The sequence below is a fragment of the Thalia democratica genome, unplaced genomic scaffold, assembly GCF_965202585.1.
Source record: "Thalia democratica unplaced genomic scaffold, ktThaDemo2.hap1.1 HAP1_SCAFFOLD_911, whole genome shotgun sequence".
Lineage (NCBI taxonomy): Eukaryota > Metazoa > Chordata > Thaliacea > Salpida > Salpidae > Thalia > Thalia democratica.
The window spans coordinates 651-22,908 of record NW_028139858.1 but is presented as its reverse complement, the minus strand read 5'-3'; the positions used below and the strand labels follow the sequence as shown (position 1 = coordinate 22,908).

At 29.1% G+C, this 22,258-nt stretch overlaps 1 protein-coding gene across 1 annotated transcript; it reads right to left on the bottom strand.

Moving 5' to 3' along the window:
• Positions 1-11,188: 11,188 nt before the first annotated feature.
• On the bottom strand, positions 11,189-21,153 carry LOC145847414 (uncharacterized). Its single transcript, XM_082953591.1, has 2 exons — positions 21,028-21,153; positions 11,189-11,909 (listed from the first exon to the last, which is right to left on the bottom strand). Exons 1-2 carry the CDS (start codon positions 21,151-21,153, stop codon positions 11,559-11,561), a joined length of 477 nt encoding a protein of 158 aa, XP_082809717.1. The 3' UTR covers positions 11,189-11,558.
• Positions 21,154-22,258: the final 1,105 nt, after the last annotated feature.

The window sequence follows — 22,258 nt, the reverse complement described above, 5'->3', positions numbered from 1 at the left end:
AAGATCCGGCTTACCAAGCAGGAACCTCTGTTCGGCAACGTACTTTTATCTTTTAAAGAGATTGTGGAAAACGGTCAAGTTTTAGCTTTTTGCAATAATTTTTTAAAATGAGATTTCAACTTGGTTATGAGTAATAACTAATACTTAACAGAGATTATAATACTAAAACTTTGTTTAAAAAAGTTTTAAAAGTTTGTTAGTACTTTTATTTTAAATTTAGTTAATCAAAAATAACTTTTCATAGTAGGTGATGATTTTTACAAATAAAAAATTACCGACCCCTTATTTTTATTAAATATGTGTTAATTAAAATTTTTTTTTTAAAAAGTTTTCAGTATTTTTAATTAACAATGATAATGGTAGAAATTAAAAAAAAAGTATACATAATAAAAGAACCTTAAAGCGATAAGTAATCTGCGAAACAAGTTGTCAGTCAAGACAGCGGTAGACAAGAAATAATCCACGACGAAAAAGTTAGTTTTAGTCATAAGTAGTCGCTAATAAGAAGATAGGCTTTACAAATGATGTCAACCAGCATATACGCAATATAAGCCGAACATATTTCGATAAATTATTCATCTGTCTGTCATCTCTGTCTGCGTGTTTATTTATGATTAAAACTATTTTACACAGCCACCAACACTTTGTGATATGCGTTTTTGTTTGCTTTAAAAATATCGAGCAGTATAAAAAAGTGGTAAAGCATTTCTGAGTTTTCCATGCAGCAGGTTTATTTGCAAAAATTGATTATTTAGAACTTAAACAAACTTGAAACATTTACTGAGTTCAGAAAAATATTACATTTAAAAAATCAGTTTTAAATAACTGTAGTGAAACAAATTAAAAAAAAACATAACAGCATAAATAAGGTTCTTTTCGAAAAATCAGAGTCATAAACACTTATGGTAAAATTTAAACGTAAACACGTTTTATTAAATTTTATAATTAATGATGAATATGAACAAAAAATTGTTACTTTATACTTGTTTTTAGATTACCTTTGTTTTTTATTAGACCAAGTTTAAGTCCTAACATCAAGTTTAAACTTACTTATAAACATTTAATATGTAAACAAGTGTGACAGTATTGGTAATTTATCTAACAACATATATAAATTGAAAATCTTTGTCAATAATTACAAACAGTTTCAAATAAAATACTTTGCTAACATAATAGTGCTTTTAAAATTATCTAAACTAAATCAGTGTACAATATATAACAGAATTTAAAAATGTTTATAATTTGATAAGTTTAATAAGATAAAATTTAGTTCAAATTAAATATAAACCAAATATAGTTCTTTAAAAATTTTGGTTTTGTTACAAAATTTTCAATGAAATACATACGGCTAATCCAAGTACAATCGTTAATAAAACCAAAGCTTTGATAGAAATACTGTTCGGTTTATATTTCAGTTACAGTTTGCTTTTAAGCTTTTATAAGCATCTGCTAGAACAAATTAACAAATTTAAATGTGTCTGAAATGTTAAATTTCGAAAGTGCGTTTTTGACCCTTATTTTACGGATATCGATATCTATCTAAATTAAAAAAAGTTGTTGGAACCATTTAATATTTAATGTTCCATTCCATGTATTAGAAATCTAAATCAAACAGGACTTTCAAATTCAAAACTTTTTAAGTGTGTTTCAAACGATGGTTTTGAAATTTTAAAGGTTTTTACACATCTATACGGGGAAAAAGAGATTAAATACTATATATACTTTAAAACTACAAGTGTTTTTGTAATATGTTTTTACTTATACTTGTTAACAAAAACTAGTTTTTATAAAAGTACAAAAAGTATAAGAAAAAGTAAATTTCATAAAAGTATTTTAAGCTTCTGATGAATTGGTAAGAACGACATCATTTTTCTCCCCTTACGAAACGTGCGTAAGAAAATTCAAAACCGGGTTTTGATATATAGTTTAAGTTATGATATATTACAAATATGATTTTGAACTTTCACTTTATTCAAGTAGGTTTGTGCAAATTTTACGTAAGTTTTTACTTTACTGTACATGCAAAGTTGTTTTTAAATTCAATTAAGAATTCTTAAAGTTTTAGAACTACTTTCTAAAGCGGTATTTATTCAAAAATTATGTTATTCTAAATAAAACTATTGGTTAAAATGCAATTTTTAAACATTTCAAAATCTAGTTTCAGCTATTTATATTATCAAAAAATTGCTTTATAGTCGCTAGAACTTTTTAGAATTTACACACTATAAAAACAGAATACATAGATTGTTTTTATTCATATTTACTTGATAAAGTAAATTAAACTATCCCATATTGAGATGTTTTTAGAATTGATCTTTATGTATAATTGTTTTACGTTATCTAACCACAGTGGTATAGATATTTTGAACTATTTATAAAAAAACTTTAATACAACAAAGGTATGGACTGTATGCAATGAAGCCTATTTAGGCTACATTTTTAACAATTTTGTTGTTAAACTATTGTTTACCTTATTTTTTGATGCTGTAGTAATAGCAAAAAAGTTTTTGACAAAACTCTAAATTCTAAAGCTGTAGTTTTTTAATTAAACTGATAAAAATATTACTTCTAATGTGAAAAAATATAAGACTGTTTTATTTTACAAAATTGTCATTAAAAAACAAAAACTATTTGTTTATTTTTTACCAAGAGGTAAACCTATTTAAAAAGCAGTAAGTTAATTTGTCTATTTTTTAAATAAACGTTGTAAAGTTGTAAATCTTGTTATAGAACAAACTTTTAATCGTAAAAATCAATAAATGATTAAATTTATAAAGTATAAATTAACAAAACAATTAGCCTAATCACTTTTTATACGACAAAAAATTTCTTAAACTGTTTTTTCTTTAATATTTCATTGCCAAAAACGTCAATATATTTATTTGATTTTTGTTGTGTTTATAATACTTTCTTTTTTAATTAAGGCTTTCAGTTTTTCTATTTTGTATTTAAATATTAAGTAATTAAAAAAAAATCAAACGATTGTTCGATATTTATTTTTTTGATATTTAGGCTTCATAGTTTGATAAAAATGTAAAACACATAAGGTATAATGTGTTTTAATCATTTTGATGTTACATATTTTTTAAATGTGACTTTCCTTCAAGTGAACCTTGATTAGTTTACGGGTTTCCAGAATATTTATAGACTTAGTGCAAACTTAAAGATTTTTATGATTTTGTAAGTAAGAAAAAACAGAATTGATTTTTATCTGAGTAAAGATTGAAAAACTAGTCTGAGAAAAGTCCATGAAAGAATTTTAAAAGATTGTTGAATTATTTTTTGTTTATTACTTCAACCTGTTTTTTTGTAATTAATGTTAGTTAAAAAGCATTTGTAGTCGAATGGAGCGTTTATGTTTATTTTAGTTTTACAAACTCAACCATAACGAGTTTTTAAAATTTTCAATAAACAACCTTTTTGAAAAATATAAAATGTTGAATATAAATATTCATAAGTTAGTTTAAACTTTTTTGTTAGCTCGATCTTGATCTTTTAAATAATAAATGTTACATGCATTCTAGTTCATTGCGAGTAAACTTGTAAGAAATTTATAGAATAATTTAAAATCTAAGAGTAATTAAAAAAAGTAAAGTTTAATTAAAAAAATATTTATAACACTATATTTAAAAACAAAATGACGTTTATTAGTCAACCAAAAATAGTGAAAGGTTTGGAAAATATTAATTAAGGGCAACATCAGCTACTTACTCAGATGTAGTCTTGTTTTTATATATAAAAAAAAGAGATAATATCGGATTTTGAAAAACGTTGCGATACTTTCAAAATTTAATATGTTAAATTTAAGATTTTTTTAGCAACAATGACTCTCATACACTTAAAATATTTTTAGCTGCAATTTTGATTTCATAGCTGTAGTATAGCACAGTTATCTTTTTCCTTTAATTTATTGAAATAACAACAAATTAGTTTTTTTTTTTTTATATTTACGACATCTAAATAGTTTTAACTCATTCATATCAAACTACGACATACTAAAACACAATGATTAGCTTATATTAGTATTTTCCGAATTGTAACACTGTGAAGTTGCATACTGCATAGAAGTTAACAGAAAAAGTATTTTTTTCTAGTACACAAGACCTGCTCGAAAAAAGGATAATAGTATTTTTAAAGCTCATGAAGTTGTTTGTTGACAGTAAAAATATGTTCTCTTTAGTAAACAGTAGCTTATACTCTTGTAACTTGAATTGTTTCGGTCTGGAGAGTCTTAATTAAGGTATTGAAAATTTAATTAGTCGTGCACCCAGATCAATACGAGCAATGTATGTATTTTATTATTTTTTATAAAAAAGAGTCGAAGTATTCAAAGTTTATCAATTGGTCTGATTTTGTATTCAAAAAGTAATTTTAAATATATAAAGTTGTAATTTTTTCTAACAATTTTCTGAAATGCGGGGTCGTAAGCGTAAGGGACCTAATCACGACTTTGAAAACTGTGCAAGTTGAAAGTTGCAAGATCGAAACCCAGAGGTCGACACATATAAAAATAGTTTTTTTGTTTGTTAATTTTTCTACATATATAAAGCTTTTTTTATGAAATTAGTACAAAATAAGACATTTTTTATACACATAATATGTTTATTATAAATATTTTCATAAATGAATTTTGGCTTTAATCAGCCGAACATTTTCTTAGGGCAAAAGAAGTCCTTTTTGGTAGCGACCTTTTTTCTCTTCTCCCCACTGTTCTTTTTTTCCCCTTTTGCCTTGCTAGCTGGAGCTCTTTTACGGCAAGCATTACCAGCAGCGTCTCCAGTTGCCAGACTCGACTTAATTTTCTTCACGGACCTCTTTTCTCGCTCTTCCTTGTTCCTCTTCGCTCTTTCGTCGAGCATCTTCAGGTTGGCCTGGAAGCACCTGTACTCTTCCTCGGTCAGCCTCGGATCTTCCTTCGACATTCTCACCTTCTTCTTCTCCACCTTGATCTCGACCTGGTTTTCGGGTTGGCCCAGGTTGCGCATGAAGCAGTTGAACTCCTGGTCGGTCAGGTAATGGAGTTCTTCCCTCAAGGTCCTTTTAGGTTCTTGCCACGAAGATAAAAACTCATTGGAACTTTTTTCTAGTTTTTTAACGTCATCGGAGGTTTTTGTGACTTTTTCGTTGGTCTTTTCGATGGTTTGGACCTTGACTCTCGGGTTTTCAAAGTCTGCAGCGCTGAACTTTGGCAGCAGTAGCTGCGTACCGTTGATAAGCATGTTAAAAGCATGGTGCTTTGGAATAACTTCAAAAGTTTTGCAAAGCATGTTTTTAAGCAAAGTGAAATTCATTTTGTGATATTTGTTTTTCAATTGTGTCTTCCGATATGATATGATACAAAAAAAATCATGATTTTTTTATTATAAAGATAAATACTACGTCACTATAAAAAGTGGTAAGAAAATTTTATAAAAAGTTATTGTTGCATTTAAAATAACTTTTTGCAATTTTTTTGTAAGTTGACCTTGAAACTAAACTACTAAAAAATTCTTAAAAATATATAACAAATTTTGATTAATTAGTTTTTTTTTTTTTAATCCGTACTTTCATCAATAGTAGCATGTAAAATAGTTATTAATCTTGTTTATAAGAACTCAGACTCGATGCTAGGTTTTCATAATGCAATTTAATGGCTGCTTATAATAGTTTTCTTCATTTGTTTTATGCTCTTCAAGCTTTGTTTTTTTTTAGTAAAACTTTAGTTTGAAATTACTTTGGTGGTCGTCCTACATAAAACGGGTGGGTGTCACTTTTGCACGAGCGTCACTTTTGCACGAGCGTCACTTTTGCACGAAGGGACACTTTTGCACGAGCGTCACTTTTGCACGAGGGGTCACTTTTGCACGAAGGGACACTTTTGCACGGCGACACCTTTGCACGAGCGTCACTTTTGCACGAGGGGACACTTTTGCACGGCGTCACTTTTGCACGCAGGGTCACTTTTGCACGGTCGTCACTTTTGCACGAGGGGACACTTTTGCACGGCGACACTTTTGCACGGAGGGTCACTTTTGCACGGCGACATATTTTCACGATGACAATTTTTTTACGGCAGCTTTGTTGCACAACGACACTTATGCACGGAGAGTCACATTTGCACGAGGTGACTCTTTTTCACGGCGTCATTCTTGCTTTAGAAGACTTTTCTGCATGCAGGGTCATTTTTGCACGAGTAGTCACTTCTGCACGGCGACAATTTTTCACGATGACTAATTTTTATGGCACCTTTGTTGCACAACGACACTTTTGCACGGAGAGTCACTTTTGCACGAGGGGATGTTCCTTAAATATAGGTATGTTATAAAACTTTAGTTTTCAGTTTCTTTTTATGTTACAGATTTGGTACTAGCTAAAAAGACTTTTATTTGGCCTGCATGCAAAATTGATGTTCCGTGCGGAAAAGTCATAGTGCCAAAATGTCGCTGTGTAAAAATTCATCTTAAAAAAGTGACGTTGTGCAACAAAGCTGCCGTAAAAAATTGTCATTATGAAAAAATGTCGCCTAGAAAAAATGTCGCCTCTTAGAAAAATGACTGCGTGCATAAGTGTCTCCTCGTGCAAAAAAGAAACCGTGCAAAAAGGTCCCCTTGTGCAAAAGTAACTCTCAGTGCGAAAGTGTCGTTGTGCAAGAAAGCTGCCATAAAAAATTGTCATCGTGTAAAAATGTCGCCGTGAAAATATGTCTCATCGTGCAAAAGTGACGCCGTGCAAAAATGACGAAAGTGCAGTAGTGTAACCTCGTGCAAATGTGACTCTCCGTGCAAAAGTGTCGTTGTGCAAGAAAGCTGCCATAAAAAAATGTCATCGTGTAAAAATATCGCCGTGAAAATATGTCTTCTCGTGCAAAAGTGACGCCGTGCAAAAGTGACCCCTCGTGCAAAAGTGACCCTCCGTGCAAAAGAGTCTCCGTGCAAAAGTGTCCCCTCGTGCAAAAGTGACGACCGTGCAAAAGTGACGCCGTGCAAAAGTGTCCCCTCGTGCAAAAGTGACCCTGCGTGCAAAAGTGACGCCGTGCAAAAGTGTCCCCTCGTGCAAAAGTGACGCTCGTGTAAAGGTGTCTCTGTGCAAAAGTGTCCCCTCGTGCAAAAGTGACCCCTCGTGCAAAAGTGACGCTCGTGCAAAAGTGTCCCTTCGTGCAAAAGTGACGCTCGTGCAAAAGTGACGCTCGTGCAAAAGTGACCCGTTCCCACATAAAACACATTGCTATATTTACATTGTGCGGGTACATTCCAGAGTTAGTTAGTTGTTATTTTAGTCTTGATGTTTTCTAATTTAACCATTACTAGTTTCTCGTAGCTGGGTAGCTATAAAAGTTAGGAAAATTCGTAATACGAATGCGCAGGGTTGCCAAATGTTTTAGGCAAATTTTCTCCAAGTTTTTAAAAGTACACTTTTTTGGGTCTATTTTTAGATTATAGTTAAGTTTAAGGTAAGAAACTGTGTTAAATAGTATAAAAACATTGAAAAGATACCGTAAAGCTACTTTAATTGTGTTTTTAATAACAAAATTATTGAGGATGACAAAAAAAAAAATTATCTATAGGATAGAATTCTTGGGTCAAATCGAAATTTTACTACTTAACATGTAAAAGTTCTAGGTTTTTTTAGTGATTTCAGTTCAAAATTCCAGGTTTATTTGCGTAAATTGTCAAATTCCAGGTTTATTTGCAACCCTGGAATGCAATTAACTTAACTTTTTTTAAACTGGTGGTTCAACTAGATACAGAAATTTTGTGCCATTTAAATTGTATGTTTTTCTTTGTTTAAAGATTGATATATTAATATTAAAAAATCCTTTTTTATAGTTAAAAACAGTTTAAGTAAATAAGTAGTGTTTAGCTCGATGACCGAGAAATCTTTTTATACATCAGATCTTTTAATGAAATATATGACCGTTAGTTTATTTTTGGTATTCAAAAAACTAGTTTTAACAATTTGTTGTGGGTAGTTTTTACTTTAGATATTTCATAGCTTCCAAATCATCACAAAAACATTCAAATATTTAATTAATCAGCATAAAACTATTGATAATATACAAAGATCTGGTTTTTTATGACATTTGCTCATTGGAAATTTAAAAAATGTTTCGGTCTTTACAGTAAGCAAAAATGATGTTAAATTTGAAAAAAAAAGTGTTTTGAATAATATAAAAATCAACTGCACATATTATTTTAAAAGCAAAAAAGATTTTTATTAATTTAACAATTTCCGAGTACTTTACTAAATTTTAACGAATGTTCTTTATTTCTTAATTATAAGAAAAATTAAAAAACAGAAAATTACAAGGTTTTTGAACTTAATACCATTCTGACATAAAATTTTATCTAGATATGCTCACAATAAAAATTTATCGATTCAAGTTATTTTGGCTTTTTTTAATGATGTCTTAAAGTTTGTTGACAATATGTTAAAAACTGAAGAATATATCAAGGGTGAACGATTGGATATCCTCAAAGTTTGTTCAATGTTGTGAAGTCTTTTAAATCAAACTAGGGCAGCGATAGTATATGATAATAGTTTTCTGAATCAAAATAAATTTGGAATCAAAAGTGGGGTAAGAGAGGCTGCGTACTTGCTCCAACTCTTTTTGGGATCTTCTTTACAATGCTGTCAAAGCGTTCTTTTGGCTCATCAACTGCAGGCATAAAGCTCCATACAAGAAATGAAGATCGCATTTCCAAACTTGCACGTAGGGAAGTTAATTGTAAGGGTTATACGCTGCAGAGCGGACTTTTCTCCTTGAGAGCAAAGCGAAACCTGAAGACTATCACACTACTTGGTCTTCTCTTTGCTGATGATGCTGCACTCTGCCCAAGACCTGCAAATACTACTGAGTCAGTTTTCATCTAAATTCTCAGATTTTGGCCTTGCAATTAGTTCTTAACAAAACTATAGTCCTAAGCCAAGGAACATATATTCTACTATCAGTCAAGATCAATGGCGAGGATATCAAAAATGTAAAAAAACGTGTATACCTTTGCTCAAATGTTGCTTCAAATGCATCATTGGACAATGAAATCAATAGTCGTATTGGTAAGTCCGAGTCACTTTCGCTCTTTCGTCTGCAAGAGTTTAAGTTGAGCATTCGTTTTAAGGTTAACGGTCATTGTTTCTTCTTGTGTGTGCAGTACTCTGCTACACGGTAGCGAAACATGGACGTTGTATAGCGTACAAGAGAAGTAAATCAACACTATCCATCTACGATGCCTCCTTCACATCCTTGGAATTGCATGGCAACAAAAGGTCACCAACGAGGAAGTGTTGAGACGTTCTGGTCTTGCCATTATGTATTTTACCCTCAGTCAACGCTAGAATGTTCGTTCAAAAGGCGAATCCTAATGCTTCTTTGTAATAGCGAGTTGGTCGTTGGAAAACTTAACGGAGACGTCCAAAACTACGTTTTATGTATGCAAGCGCGAACTAAAAAGCTTAAATATAAGAAATGATGAGTGGGGGTTGCTTGCAAATGTCGTACTAAAATGAATGAAAAAATACTTTAAAAACGAAAATCAAAATGAAATCTGTTTCTTATATCTATTGTTTTACTGTGTTTATAATTGGTTTTACTTGTATACCTTTTTTCCTCTTGTATGCACTATACGCATAGCCGATTTCGGCTGATAGCGGGCCTATTATTATTATTATTTAATCAGAGGTTGTCAGCTAAGATTTGTTAGACAAAACGGTTACATGAAAACTCAAATTCTTAAAAAAATGTTTGATAGGCAATATCTTTAAAAGTATTAAGTTTTCATAATAAATTAAAAAGCGGTTGTAGATATATTAAACAAAACTATGATATTTAAAAATAAACTGAAAATAAAATCTACTAAAAGAAAAATTTAAAAATTACAAAAATAAGTGTATTTGAAAACTTATTTTAGCAAGGTCTCTAAAAATATTCAAAACTTGGCAAAAAAAAAGATTATATTATAACCAGTAATGTAGTTATAATCATTATAACTACATACGTTTTTATTATTATTTAAAAATAATTTTTATAAATTGTGGCCATTTAGGAAAATTTTTAAGAATTTTAATTGTCGTGCACCTAGAAAAAATGTTTCCCTGGCAGTCGTATTTTGTGTAAATTTAAAAGGGTAGTTCAAAGAAAAGTTTTAAACATCAACTATATTGACCCCTTGGAACTATATTTAATAAAGCAACAACTTTTTCTAAGTTTATGACTAAAGTTTAAAAAACTATGATAACGAGTGTGATTGAATAGTTATTTTATAAAAAAAACTTCACTGAAAAATAAAAAGAATAAATAACATAAAAAATAAACACAACTAAAATTATTATACACAAAACATAAATTATCAACATTAGTAGGGATTGAGAAAGTATTGATTTAGTATTTTAATATGGGAAGTAAATAAAGTCATTTAGCAATAATTTTAAGAATATTGAGATTCAAACTTCTTATACTTTTACATTAACAGTTAAAGTTTTCCTGGTGTAAAATAAAAATTAAATGTTTAATGGTTTAGATATTTAAAAGAAAGTTGTATATAAAAATTAGTTTATCGAACTTAAGTACTTTAAACTTTTTATATTAGTTTAAAAACTGATACTTTCAGGTTTGTCTCATTTTAGTTAAAGTATTTATACTTATAAACTACAAAAAAATTAATAATTTAAATATATAGATAGTTTATTTTTACAAATAAATCTTAATATTAAACAACACAGATATACCTTGCAAATAAAAAAGGTAGAGTTTTTCAAACAATATCACAATGTGCTTTTTTTCCGAAAGTTAGTATTGAACATAATGCTCTAAATTTGAATTAATTTACGTATTAACTAAAACTGCAACAACGTAAATTTTAATTTAAATCGACTTTAGTATAAGGCTGATGATGGATTTTTAAACAAAATTTTTTTAAATAAAAAAATTAATGTTTAAGGTAAGCTTTTAAAGTATTTTACATGATATATATATATAGAAGAATATAATAGTTTGGGTAACAGTCAGAACAGTAATACATAATCTAATAACAACACTGCTTACTTTGAAAAAATATGAGTGAAATAAACATATAATAATAAATAAAAATCTGTATTTAAAAATAAAAAATAAAAATATCGACTAAGAAAAATGTTAATTTTTTTTTGTTAATTTTTCTATAGAAATGGATATGTAATAAATAAAGAAGATAATATAAATCAATACTATGCAAAAACTTTGATATTTACTCTTTATAAAAAAAAACTGTTTTAAAAAGTGTTATTTAGTTTAAAGATAAAAAGTACTTTTGCAACCTTCTACCTTTTATCTTATTAAAGTGTAATATTTTAACACTTTTGTTTTTATAATATACAATTATATAGGTAATGGTAAAGTCATTAAAACTGATATAAGGTAAATAAATATATATATCAATAATTTTCAAAAAAGGGTAAACAAGTATTTTACGGCTAAACGCTTATCTATTTTACGTTTAAACTTTTAATTTGTTTTGAACAGAGCTTAGTACAAAATAATAGTGAGAATTGAAAACTATTAGATAGAAAACTCAAAAGAAAGTTTTGTAAACTAATAAACACCAACTTTACTGGTCCATCGTGCAGTCTTCGTTTACATACTTTTCGACGTTTTTCCAGCTAACTTCCGCTTCCTTGTTCAGGGGCACGTTCCTCCTGGTCACCGACCCCGAAATTTGCTGGCCATCATCGATACTAAGCTGGTCCATTTTCTCAAAATAGTCCATAGAAGAAACGGCCATCCCGGCGATTCTGCTTCGCCTCGGCCGCAAGTAGTCCTCGTCGTCGTTAGATGACGTCATAGTCATTTCCGAGTTCTGCGGTGATGTCATAATGAATTGTTTGTTGAGCGATTCAATTATGCTGGTGTCGCCAAACGCGTCCAGTATGCCAAAATGGTTTCTCAAGTTTTGACGTTCCTGTTTATTATAGTTTTAGAATTTTAAATAAAAATTTTTTGCACAACAATTCTAATTAATTTTTATGTGAAACATGTATTTTATAAAACTTTTGCTTTGTTGTATCTTCTTTAAAATATTTAATCTCAACTGCAGGGTTGGCAAATGTTTTTGGAAAATTTTCTCCAGGTTTTCAAAACTTTTTCCAGGTTTTTAAAACTACATATTTTAGCGTCTATTTTTAGTTTGAAATTAAGTTTAAGGTAAAAAAACTGTGTTAAGTAGTGACACAACATTAAAAAGATACTGTAAAGCTACTTTAATTGTGTTTTTTGATAAAAAAAAAGTTTTTGATGATGGAACATTTTTGTCAAATGGAAATTTTCGATGATAAATTTTAAAATTTTTATTTCAATACAATGTTTCACTCGTTTAAAAAAAAAACGAGATCTTCAGTTGTTTAAAATCTGTAAAAATTTATGTGATAACAAGTAGGAAGACATTAGGCTAAACTTGAAATAAAAGAAGTTAAAAAGAAAAAGTATAACAAAAAACTGAGTAAAATCTTATTAAAACCTATAGTTTAAAGTTACTAGCATATGATGATTTTAATGTTGCTAGGCTAAATTTAGGAAAATGCACGTTACATAATAATTATACAATCTTAAACAAAAAAAAATACAATAAAAAATAATTATATTAACATTTAGTGGCCTTGTGAAATTTGTAGATAACTAACAAAGAAAAACATCTCTTTAACTAAACCTTTAAGTTAAATTTACTCGTCTAAAAAAGTTTGGCTATTGTATTATTACGTAACTATATATTGGTTTAAATACTTGTACAAATTAAAATAGATATTTGTTTATCAAAACGCTCTTAAGTTTTGAAATAAAGCTTCTTAAAGTGTATACAAGAGCATATTAACTCGTTCCTTTTATTTAAAGATGTTTCCCCGTCAGCGTTCGCTATTTCCATTTTTTCATAGGAGCAGGTCCTGCAGATTCTCTACGGTTTCCTTATGTGTCCGATGTGGTGTAAAATTTCCCATTTGGTGTTGTAGTTAGTGTTGTTGCGTTTTAGCTTCCAAATATATTTGGATAGTTCGGTTCCGTTCTCCTTGTAAATTTTTATATCTCTTATGTGGCTATACCACCTTTTCTTGAAAGTTCCTCCTGTGCTTCCTACGTATTGCTTTAATTCTTTTTTCGTCGTGACCGTAGCTTTATAGATAACATTCTTAGTTAGGCATTTTTTTTTTAGCGGGCATAAGTTTTTTTTTCTACAATTACATAGTGACTCTTCTTTGTCGGTATTTTCAGTTTTTTCTACATTAATTAAAGTTTTTTTGTTCTGTCCTTGGATTAGCATTTTTATGTTACTCATGCAACTATATGCTAACTTACAGTTGCTTTTATTTATTAACTTGTTTAGACTGTTGTTTTGATTAAAATGCTTGTTGATTAATTCAAAAAACATTTTTCCTATGTTTGTTTTTACTAATTCGCAAAATGGTGGGTTGAAATAAATTATTTTTCTTGTTCTGTTTCTTTTCTTTTTCTGTTTGTTAAAATCTTCCTTATAAGTCAGTTTATGTTTAAAATTTAATTTGTCTAAAGCGTTTTGGTATGTGTATGCATTTTGATCAAAAATATTTTTATTTTTAGATAATTTAATCAGTCTATTTTCTATCATTGCCGGTAAGTTCTTTTTAATGATTTTAGGATGGTTAGAGTTTCTATTAATGTATCTTATTTCTGTGTTTTCTTTTTTGTTCGGTTTAAATAAGTTATTTGAAAGGTCTAATGTTATATCCAAAAAGTTGCATATAGTTGCACCGGTGTCTATCGTTATTTTAAAACCAATATCTCTGAATATCTTTATTGTTTTTTTCTTTTTATTTTCTAAATCTTGGTTGTTTTTTGGTTGGATAATTGCAAGGCCGTCGTCTCTATACAAACCGATCTCTTTAGTGTCATAAAGAGATTCAAGCTTGCTCAATGCATATAGCCCGATTAAATCGCATAATTCGGCGCCGAAGAAGGAGCCCATGGGAACGTCGAATAGGTTGTTGTTATCTTTTTTGATCCAGGTTTTTTTTGTTAAAAGTCAAAATTGTTTTGCAGGTGTGCTTAATTAATTTAATGTCCCTGTCTTCTATTATGGTGTATTTTTTTGCAAAGTTTAGAGCGGTAGTTAAATGATTTTCAGTGATACTGGGGTAGAAATTCACAATATCGAAGTTTATAAAGCATTTTTTTGATTTATTTTGTACATTATTGAACCATTCGATTACTTCAAATGAGTTTTTCCACTGGACCAATCTTGACGTGTATCTTATTTTCGTCACAGCTCTTTCTAAGATGTTTTTGCTTATCCTCCCAAGCTCGTTTTTGTCTGGGTTTAATAGTCTGCACTCAACATTGAGGGGGAATTGTTTCTTGTGATCCTTTACTGTTATAAAGGCGTCCGAGGTTGAGAACTTAGGTATTTTTTTGTTTTTTCTGTCGGTGATTAATTCTTGTGACTCGGTATTTATTTGTTCGATTAGGTTTTCGTTTGAAGTTTTGTAAGTTTTAGTTATGTTGTTAGTTAAGAATTTCTTGTAGTTGCTTGGGTTTGTTTGGTATAGGTTTCTTGTTTTATCTGCGAAAAGGATGATTTTATTTTTAATTAGTATCTGTTTTAAATCTTTTTGCAGAGCTTCTTGAAATTTGGACTTATATGCGGTAAACTTGATATTTTTTATAATATTAAAAAGGTCGCTTTCGAACGCTTTAAGTTCATCACAGGCTGGTGCTTTATAAACTTCGATATTGTGAATTTCTTCCCCAGTATCACTGAAAATCATTTAACTAACGCTATAAACTTTGCAAAAAAATACACCATAATAGAAGACAGGGACATTAAATTAATTAAGCACACCTGCAAAACAATTTTGACTTTTAACAAAAAAAACTTGGATCAAAAAAGATAACAACAACCTATTCGACGTTCCCATGGGCTCCTTCTTCGGCGCCGAATTATGCGATTTAATCGGGCTGTATGCATTGAGCAAGCTTGAATCTCTTTATGACACTAAAGAGATCGGTTTGTATAGAGACGACGGCCTTGCAATTATCCAACCAAAAAACAACCAAGATTTAGAAAATAAAAAGAAAAAAACAATAAAGATATTCAGATATATTGGTTTTAAAATAACGATAGACACTTTTTGGATATAACATTAGACCTTTCAAATAACTTATTTAAACCGTACAAAAAAGAAAACACAGAAATAAGATACATTGTCGCTGTAAATTAATTATCGGTCAGTACATTGTAAGCCCAATAACAATTATGCTTTTTGTGTTTTGTTTTTCCTTAAAGTTTTTTTTTTTTTCCTTAAAGTTTAATTTTTCATTTTTGATTTTTACATTTGAACTAAATCTGCTTCCTAATTCTATATAACTTTGATTCAATCATTACAAACATTCAATATATAATTTACATGTTACATTGAGTTTCTGTGACTTTTATTGCCTTCAGCGTCGTTAAGTTTTATTAAATTTTATTGATTTACTAACTATGGTTAATGTTTTATTTTTGTTCAAAATAGATTACATAAAAACAAAATTAATGTTCTTTACAATACAAATTAAATAGTTTAAATAACCTCATTTACATTGTGACGTAATTATAAGTTGTAACGAATTTATTTTTTTCGTTAGTTAACAACAGTAAATTTTGAATTAATTATCTTTCCTATTAACGTGAGTTGTTTGTTTATATTATGTTTTATTGTGTAATTTAGCTTACTTTACTTATTTTAGACTTAATAATCACAAATATCATATAGTTTTATAACAGTCGGATTTAATATTAAGTATTTCACCTATTAATAACTATTATCTGTAGAAAATATCTTATTTTAATGAAAACATGTATACACCTACTTTATTCGATGCTTCTATTCTCTCATTAAAGTAATTATTTTTTTACATAACCCAGTTGAAGTGTGTTGATTCGTTGACACTAGTGATGTACCGGACCCACAATTTCGGGTCCGGCCGGACCCGGATCCGGACTTTTTTTTCAAACTAGAATCCGGCCGGAACCGGATCCGGACTTTTTTTTCAAATTAGAATCCGGCCGGAACCGGATCCGGACTTTTTATCAAATTAGAATCCGGCCGGAACCGGATCCGGACTTTTTTTTCAAATTAGAATCCGGCCGGATCCGGATATCAGACAAAAATGGCAATATCCGGCCGGACCCGGATAGTGAGTCCGGTACATCACTAAAATAAACTAGCATGAGTCAGAATGAGGTTTTTAAAAACTGAAAAAAAAAACTTTAATCTAATAATAAGTAGAACAGCTTGCCACAAGGTTTACAAATTTAGGTGTTATTTACAAATAAAAATCTGAAATTAAGTTCTTGAACAAAATACATTAGAAATTACAAAATATTGAAAACTGGATCAGCTCAAATTCATTCAAAACTAAACTAGCTTGAGTTTTTATAGAAAACTAAACTAGCCTGAGGCAGTCCAAGATTTTTTAAAATTCCCAAAAATTTTCAAACTAGCAGGGTTGCCACTGTTTAAGTTAATAAAACTAGCTAGAGTGAGTATAAACAAGTCTGACTCAGAATGAGGTTTTCAAAAACTGAAAAAATTACTTTAATCTAATAATCAGTAGAACAGCTAGCAAAGGTTGACAATTTGGTAGTAAAGTTGTGGACTGATTGTGGTACACTTAACTTATTAGTACTACCCATCATAATTAAATCCTACCTTATTAAATTAATATCTAACAAATACTAAATTTAGACTGAGACTACTTTCTATAATCAGACACGACAGTTTTGAGTGATGAATCTTTTATATAAAACACAACAATAAATACTAGCATATACAAAATTAATAATTACTTTGGTAACACTTTAAAAACTGGAAGCTATTTAACTCTATATCAAAAGACTTAAAAAAAAACTAAAAATTAAATAAAACTTTTAGTAAACAAGAAACAGTAAAATTTTTAATAAACTATTAAATTATAAACCTGGCTTAAATATTTAAACCATTGAACACCTGTTGAAATATTCACTTTTAAAACAAAACACTACTTACAATAAGCATTCACAAATACGTTCAAGATATTTTGTTGCTTCAAGCTACACACCAAACTAACTAACTGCTTGCATATAAACTACCTGTCATGTTCTGATGTTTTGTTGCATCAGTATTTAGTTTGAAACATTTCGTCATATGATTCTCATTGGCTCGTACATTCAACCGTATTAATTCTAAATATTCTCTGAGCTCAACTTTAAACAATAAATAGTGCAAGTATTCATTCCAAAGCTTTCAATTTTACAACATATGTAAAGAGTTGCATTTCATGAAATGTTTATTTCATAGTTTAAATGTAAACAAATGTAAATTAGTCACGTGTACAAAATGAGACAATCACTTTAGGTGTTTAATTTTAACTGACGAAAATGAATCTTATTGATTTACACAGGGTTTGTTTTTGAAAAGATACTTTTCAGTATGCTCTTTTTTACTAACTAGATCCGGGTCCGGCCGGATCTCTGTTAGGATCCGGCCGGACCCGGATCCGGACTTTTTTTTCAAATTAGAATCCGGCCGGAACCGGACCCGGACTTTTTTTTCAAATTAGAATCCGGCCGGAACCGGATCCGGACTTTTTTTTCAAATTAGAATCCGGCCGGATCCGGATATCAGACAAAAATGGCAATATCCGGCCGGACCCGGACCCGGATAGTGAGTCCGGTACATCACTAGTTGACACACAGAAACATATGTTGGTAGAATAAAGAAAGATTACTGTATAATTTGTTTTTATTTATATTCCAGTGAAGTTACTTCACTAGGATCTTTTGTTAGCAAACAATTAAACCTAAATTTTGAACAGAAATAAGATACATTAATAGAAACTCTAACCATCCTAAAATCATTAAAAAGAACTTACCGGCAATGATAGAAAATAGACTGATTAAACTATCTAAAAACAAAAATATTTTTGATCAAAATGCATACACATACCAAAACGATTTAGACAAATCAAATTTTAAACATAAACTGACTTATAAGGAAGATTTTAACAAACAGAAAAAGAAAAGAAACAGAACAAGAAAAATAATTTATTTCAACCCACCATTTTGCGAATCAGTAAAAACAAACATAGGAAAAATGTTTTTTGAATTAATCAACAAGCATTTTAATCAAAACAACAGTCTAAACAAGTTAATAAATAAAAGCAACTGTAAGTTAGCGTATAGTTGCATGAGTAACATAAAAATGCTAATCCAAGGACAGAACAAAAAAACTTTAACTAATGTAGAAAAAACTGAAAATACCGACAAAGAAGAGTCACTATGTAATTGTAGAAACAAAAACTTATGCCCGCTAAAAAACAAATGCCTAACTAAGAATGTTATCTATAAAGCTACGGTTAGGACGAAAAAAGAATTAAAGCAATACGTAGGAAGCACAGGAGGAACTTTCAAGAAAAGGTGGTATAGCCACATAAGAGATATAAAAATTTACAAGGAGAACGGAACCGAACTATCCAAATATATTTGGAAGCTAAAACGCAACAACACTAACTACAACACCAAATGGGAAATTTTACACCACATCGGACACATAAGGAAACCGCAGAGAATCTGCAGGACCTGCTCCTATGAAAAAATGGAAATAGCGAACGCTGACGGGGAAACATCTTTAAATAAAAGGAACGAGTTAATATGCTCTTGTATACACTTTAAGAAGCTTTATTTCAAAACTTAAGAGCGTTTTGATAGACAAATATCTATTTTAATTTGTACAAGTATTTAAAACCAATATATAATTACGTCATAATACAATAGCCAAACTTTTTTAGACGAGTAAATTTAACTTAAAGGTTTAGTTAAAGAGATGTTTTTCTTTGTTTGTTATCTACAAATTTCACAAGGCCACTAAATGTTAATATAATTATTTTTTATTGTATTTTTTTTTGTTTAAGATTGTATAATTATTATGTAACGTGCATTTTCCTAAATTTAGCCTAGCAACATTAAAATCATCATATGCTAGTAACTTTAAACTATAGGTTTTAATAAGATTTTACTCAGTTTTTTGTTATATTTTTTTCTTTTTAACTTCTTTTATTTCAAGTTTAGCCTAATGTCTTCCTACTTGTTATCACATTAATTTTTAAAATTTTTAAACAACTGAAGATCTCGTTTTTTCAAACGAGTGAAACATTGTATTGTAATAAAATTTTAAAAATTTATCATTGAATCATTCTCCTTTTTAAGTCGAGAACTTTGATTGCAACCTTTAAAGCAAAAAGTACGCAAATGGAAATTTTACTTATAAACATGTAAAAGTTGTTTAAAATTTCAGTTTTTCTTTTAATTTCTCAAATTCCAGGTTTTTCTATAATTTTAGAATTTTTGGCAACCCTGCAACTATAAAAAATAGTTGAATCTTAAAGTTATTCTAAAAAACATCAATATAAATTCTATTATATAATTGAAACAATAATCAACAAAAACATCGGCAAAGTCAGCAGAGCAGAAATTTGGACTTTTGTTTGCCGTTACAAAAGCTCAAACTTAACAAAGATTTGATCAGGCCAATTTGGTCATTAAACCACAAACCTTTGAAGGTAGGCTGAGACCCGTTTCGTCCTTATTAAGACTCATCAGTCTGTCACAACCGGAAAACTTGCACTGTACAATCTACAACGGGTTTATGATGTTTTTACATGAAGCAATCATTTGCTGGCAATGATTTGTGACGTCAGCATTGTCTTTTTCCGTGCAAAGTTTAAGACATTGTTCACTAGGTGAGACAGCTGGTACGCTCGAATTAAGTACGATCAACAAAAACATTTGCAAAAGTCTGCAGAGCAGAAGCCTGGAATTTTGTTTTCCGCGAGACAAGCTCAAGTTTAACAAAGGGTTGATCATGCCAATTCGATCATCCGACCACAAGCCTTCGGTAGACTGATTTTTTGTTGGTCGTACTTAATACGAGCATACCAGCTGTCTTGCCTAGTGGACAATATCTTAAAGACTTAAACGTTGCACGGCAAAATACAATTTTGACGTCATTAATCATTGCCAGATAATTCTTGCTTCATGTGAAAGAATTATAAACCGCTTGTAAAATGTTCACTGCAAGTGTTTCGGTTGCAATTGACTGATGAGTCCTAATAAGGACAAAACCAGTCTCAGTCTACCGAAGGCTTGTGGTCTGATGAATAACAATAATCGAAAAATAACAGTAAAACATATGATCTTATAATTCTTACTTAGCTTAAAATTCAATTACTTTAAAATTGTAATTATTCAGTTACTTTAAAAGAATTTATAACTTGTAAATAACAATTATTGTCTTAATCTTTATATAACAAATTATAACATAAAAAACGTTCTAGTTTATTAATAAAAAAAATTAACGTATAAAATCATAATTGAGCGATTGAAATTGTTTTAAAAAGCTGAATTTGTTTATAAATGCTAATCTTAGCTTAGTATACTTTTCCAATACGTTGTAAAAGATTTAAATTGAAAATATAGCTCAACCTATAATTTTAGATGAAAATTTCTTCAAAATTTAAAAGTTTGTTTACAACTGATTTTACAACTGTTATTAAATCTATAACTTATTGATCAAAGATACAAATTTATTTTACTAATTTTATTTTATTGTTTTAAAGGTTTAGAAATTTTTATATAAATCTTTTTAAATGTGACATACCTACTTAAAGTTAGAAATATATGGATTTTTGTAGAGTTTTAAGTTGCCAAGTATATTGGAAAGTTATTTATAATCCTTTTTATATTCTTGTACAGAAATTTTTTGATAAATTTTACTTAAACATTAAAACTTAAACTATTTCTTAAACCTATTTAGAGCAAATTATATATTGCATTTACTCTTTTTTTAAACTACCAGTTTAATTTTCATAAATCTGCTAGGATACTTGTATCATAACATTAGTACTTTTTTTAAAGTTTAATCATATAATTTATATACAGTTTATTTAAAACAAATGATACTATGTTATACAAATATTAAAAAGGTCTAGTTTACTAAAATCTTTATAACAGTCTAAAATATTTTATTTTAACATACTTGTTGAACTCCGACATCTTCAAATTTTTTAAGTTGCAATCTGAACCCAGCGTTGGGGGAGGCGCATGACCTCTGCTGCTGGACCGCATTCAAAACATCAAACATCGGTTTGTTGGTGATCGTCATCAGGTAGGCGGTTACTATGGTGACACTTCTTGAAATTCCCGCTAAACTGTAATTATTCACTGTAGGTTCTTGAAATAGGAATTAAAAAACAATTTTCAGGTATACTAACCTAGAATACAAATGAAGTATGTCTACGTAATAACTCAATTCACTTACCAATGGACAAGCACAGTTTTTCCACTTAATCTGTTACAATAAATTTATTGGATTAATAGTTAATAAAACTCACACAAATAAATTAATTAATCTCAAATAAAGAATGAAAATTAGTTTCAAACTATTTTTAGTATGTAAATGTTCAAAATAACTTTAAATATTAAATAATTATTAATATATAAGACTACTTATTTTGAAAACACTCATTATAATTTATTTTAAAATATTGTAAAGAATATTATTATAAAAAATTATAACCTTAAAAAATGTGAGCTAAATATAATTTCGACAAATTTTTATAAGTTTTAAATTTAAATGACAAAAACAACTTGTCAAATCAAATTATATACAATACGTGTAAGTTATATACCAGATTATGGCAAGTAAAATTAAATTCAAAAGTTGATCTGCTGTAGAAACAAAGTTCTATCTAACTAAACTTTATATCAGAATAGAATAATATAAATTTAAATCATGATCACACACCTTGTTTGATGAATAAACTCAATGCATTGTCTAAAGTGATGGTTTCTGAAAATATATTTTGTTAAACTTTGTTAAATAACTAAGAAGACTAATATAGAGCAATTTGCTTTCGTCTGATAAACTATTTTTGCAGTGAATATTCGTAATGTAAATACATTACAGAGTATTCAAATACCATAAGTTGTTCTTCTTTTAAATCAATTTAGAAATAAAATTTTATATTTAACTATAAAAATTACACTGACTAATCATTTCTAGCTCAATGAAACTTAATAAAATAAAATAAAAAGTACTTTTTATGACTAATACATATTTAGTATATGTTGAAAACAGTATTTGCTCTGAAAATATTTCTAAAACTTTAATGAGTTATTTAAACAAACTATTAGATTAAAAAAAAGCTTTAAAATACTTAGATTTATATTTTAAACTGCTGTGTTACTTAAGTCACAGTCTGAAATAA

Bases quoted from the DNA above. Each gene is read 5' to 3' on its own strand.
- LOC145847414 (XM_082953591.1), bottom strand. From the start codon at position 21,153: ATGACGATCACCAACAAACCGATGTTTGATGTTTTGAATGCGGTCCAG. The intron at 11,910-21,027 runs GTATGTTAAAAT...TATAATAAACAG, and splicing joins AAGATGTCGGAGTTCAACAA to GAACGTCAAAACTTGAGAAA.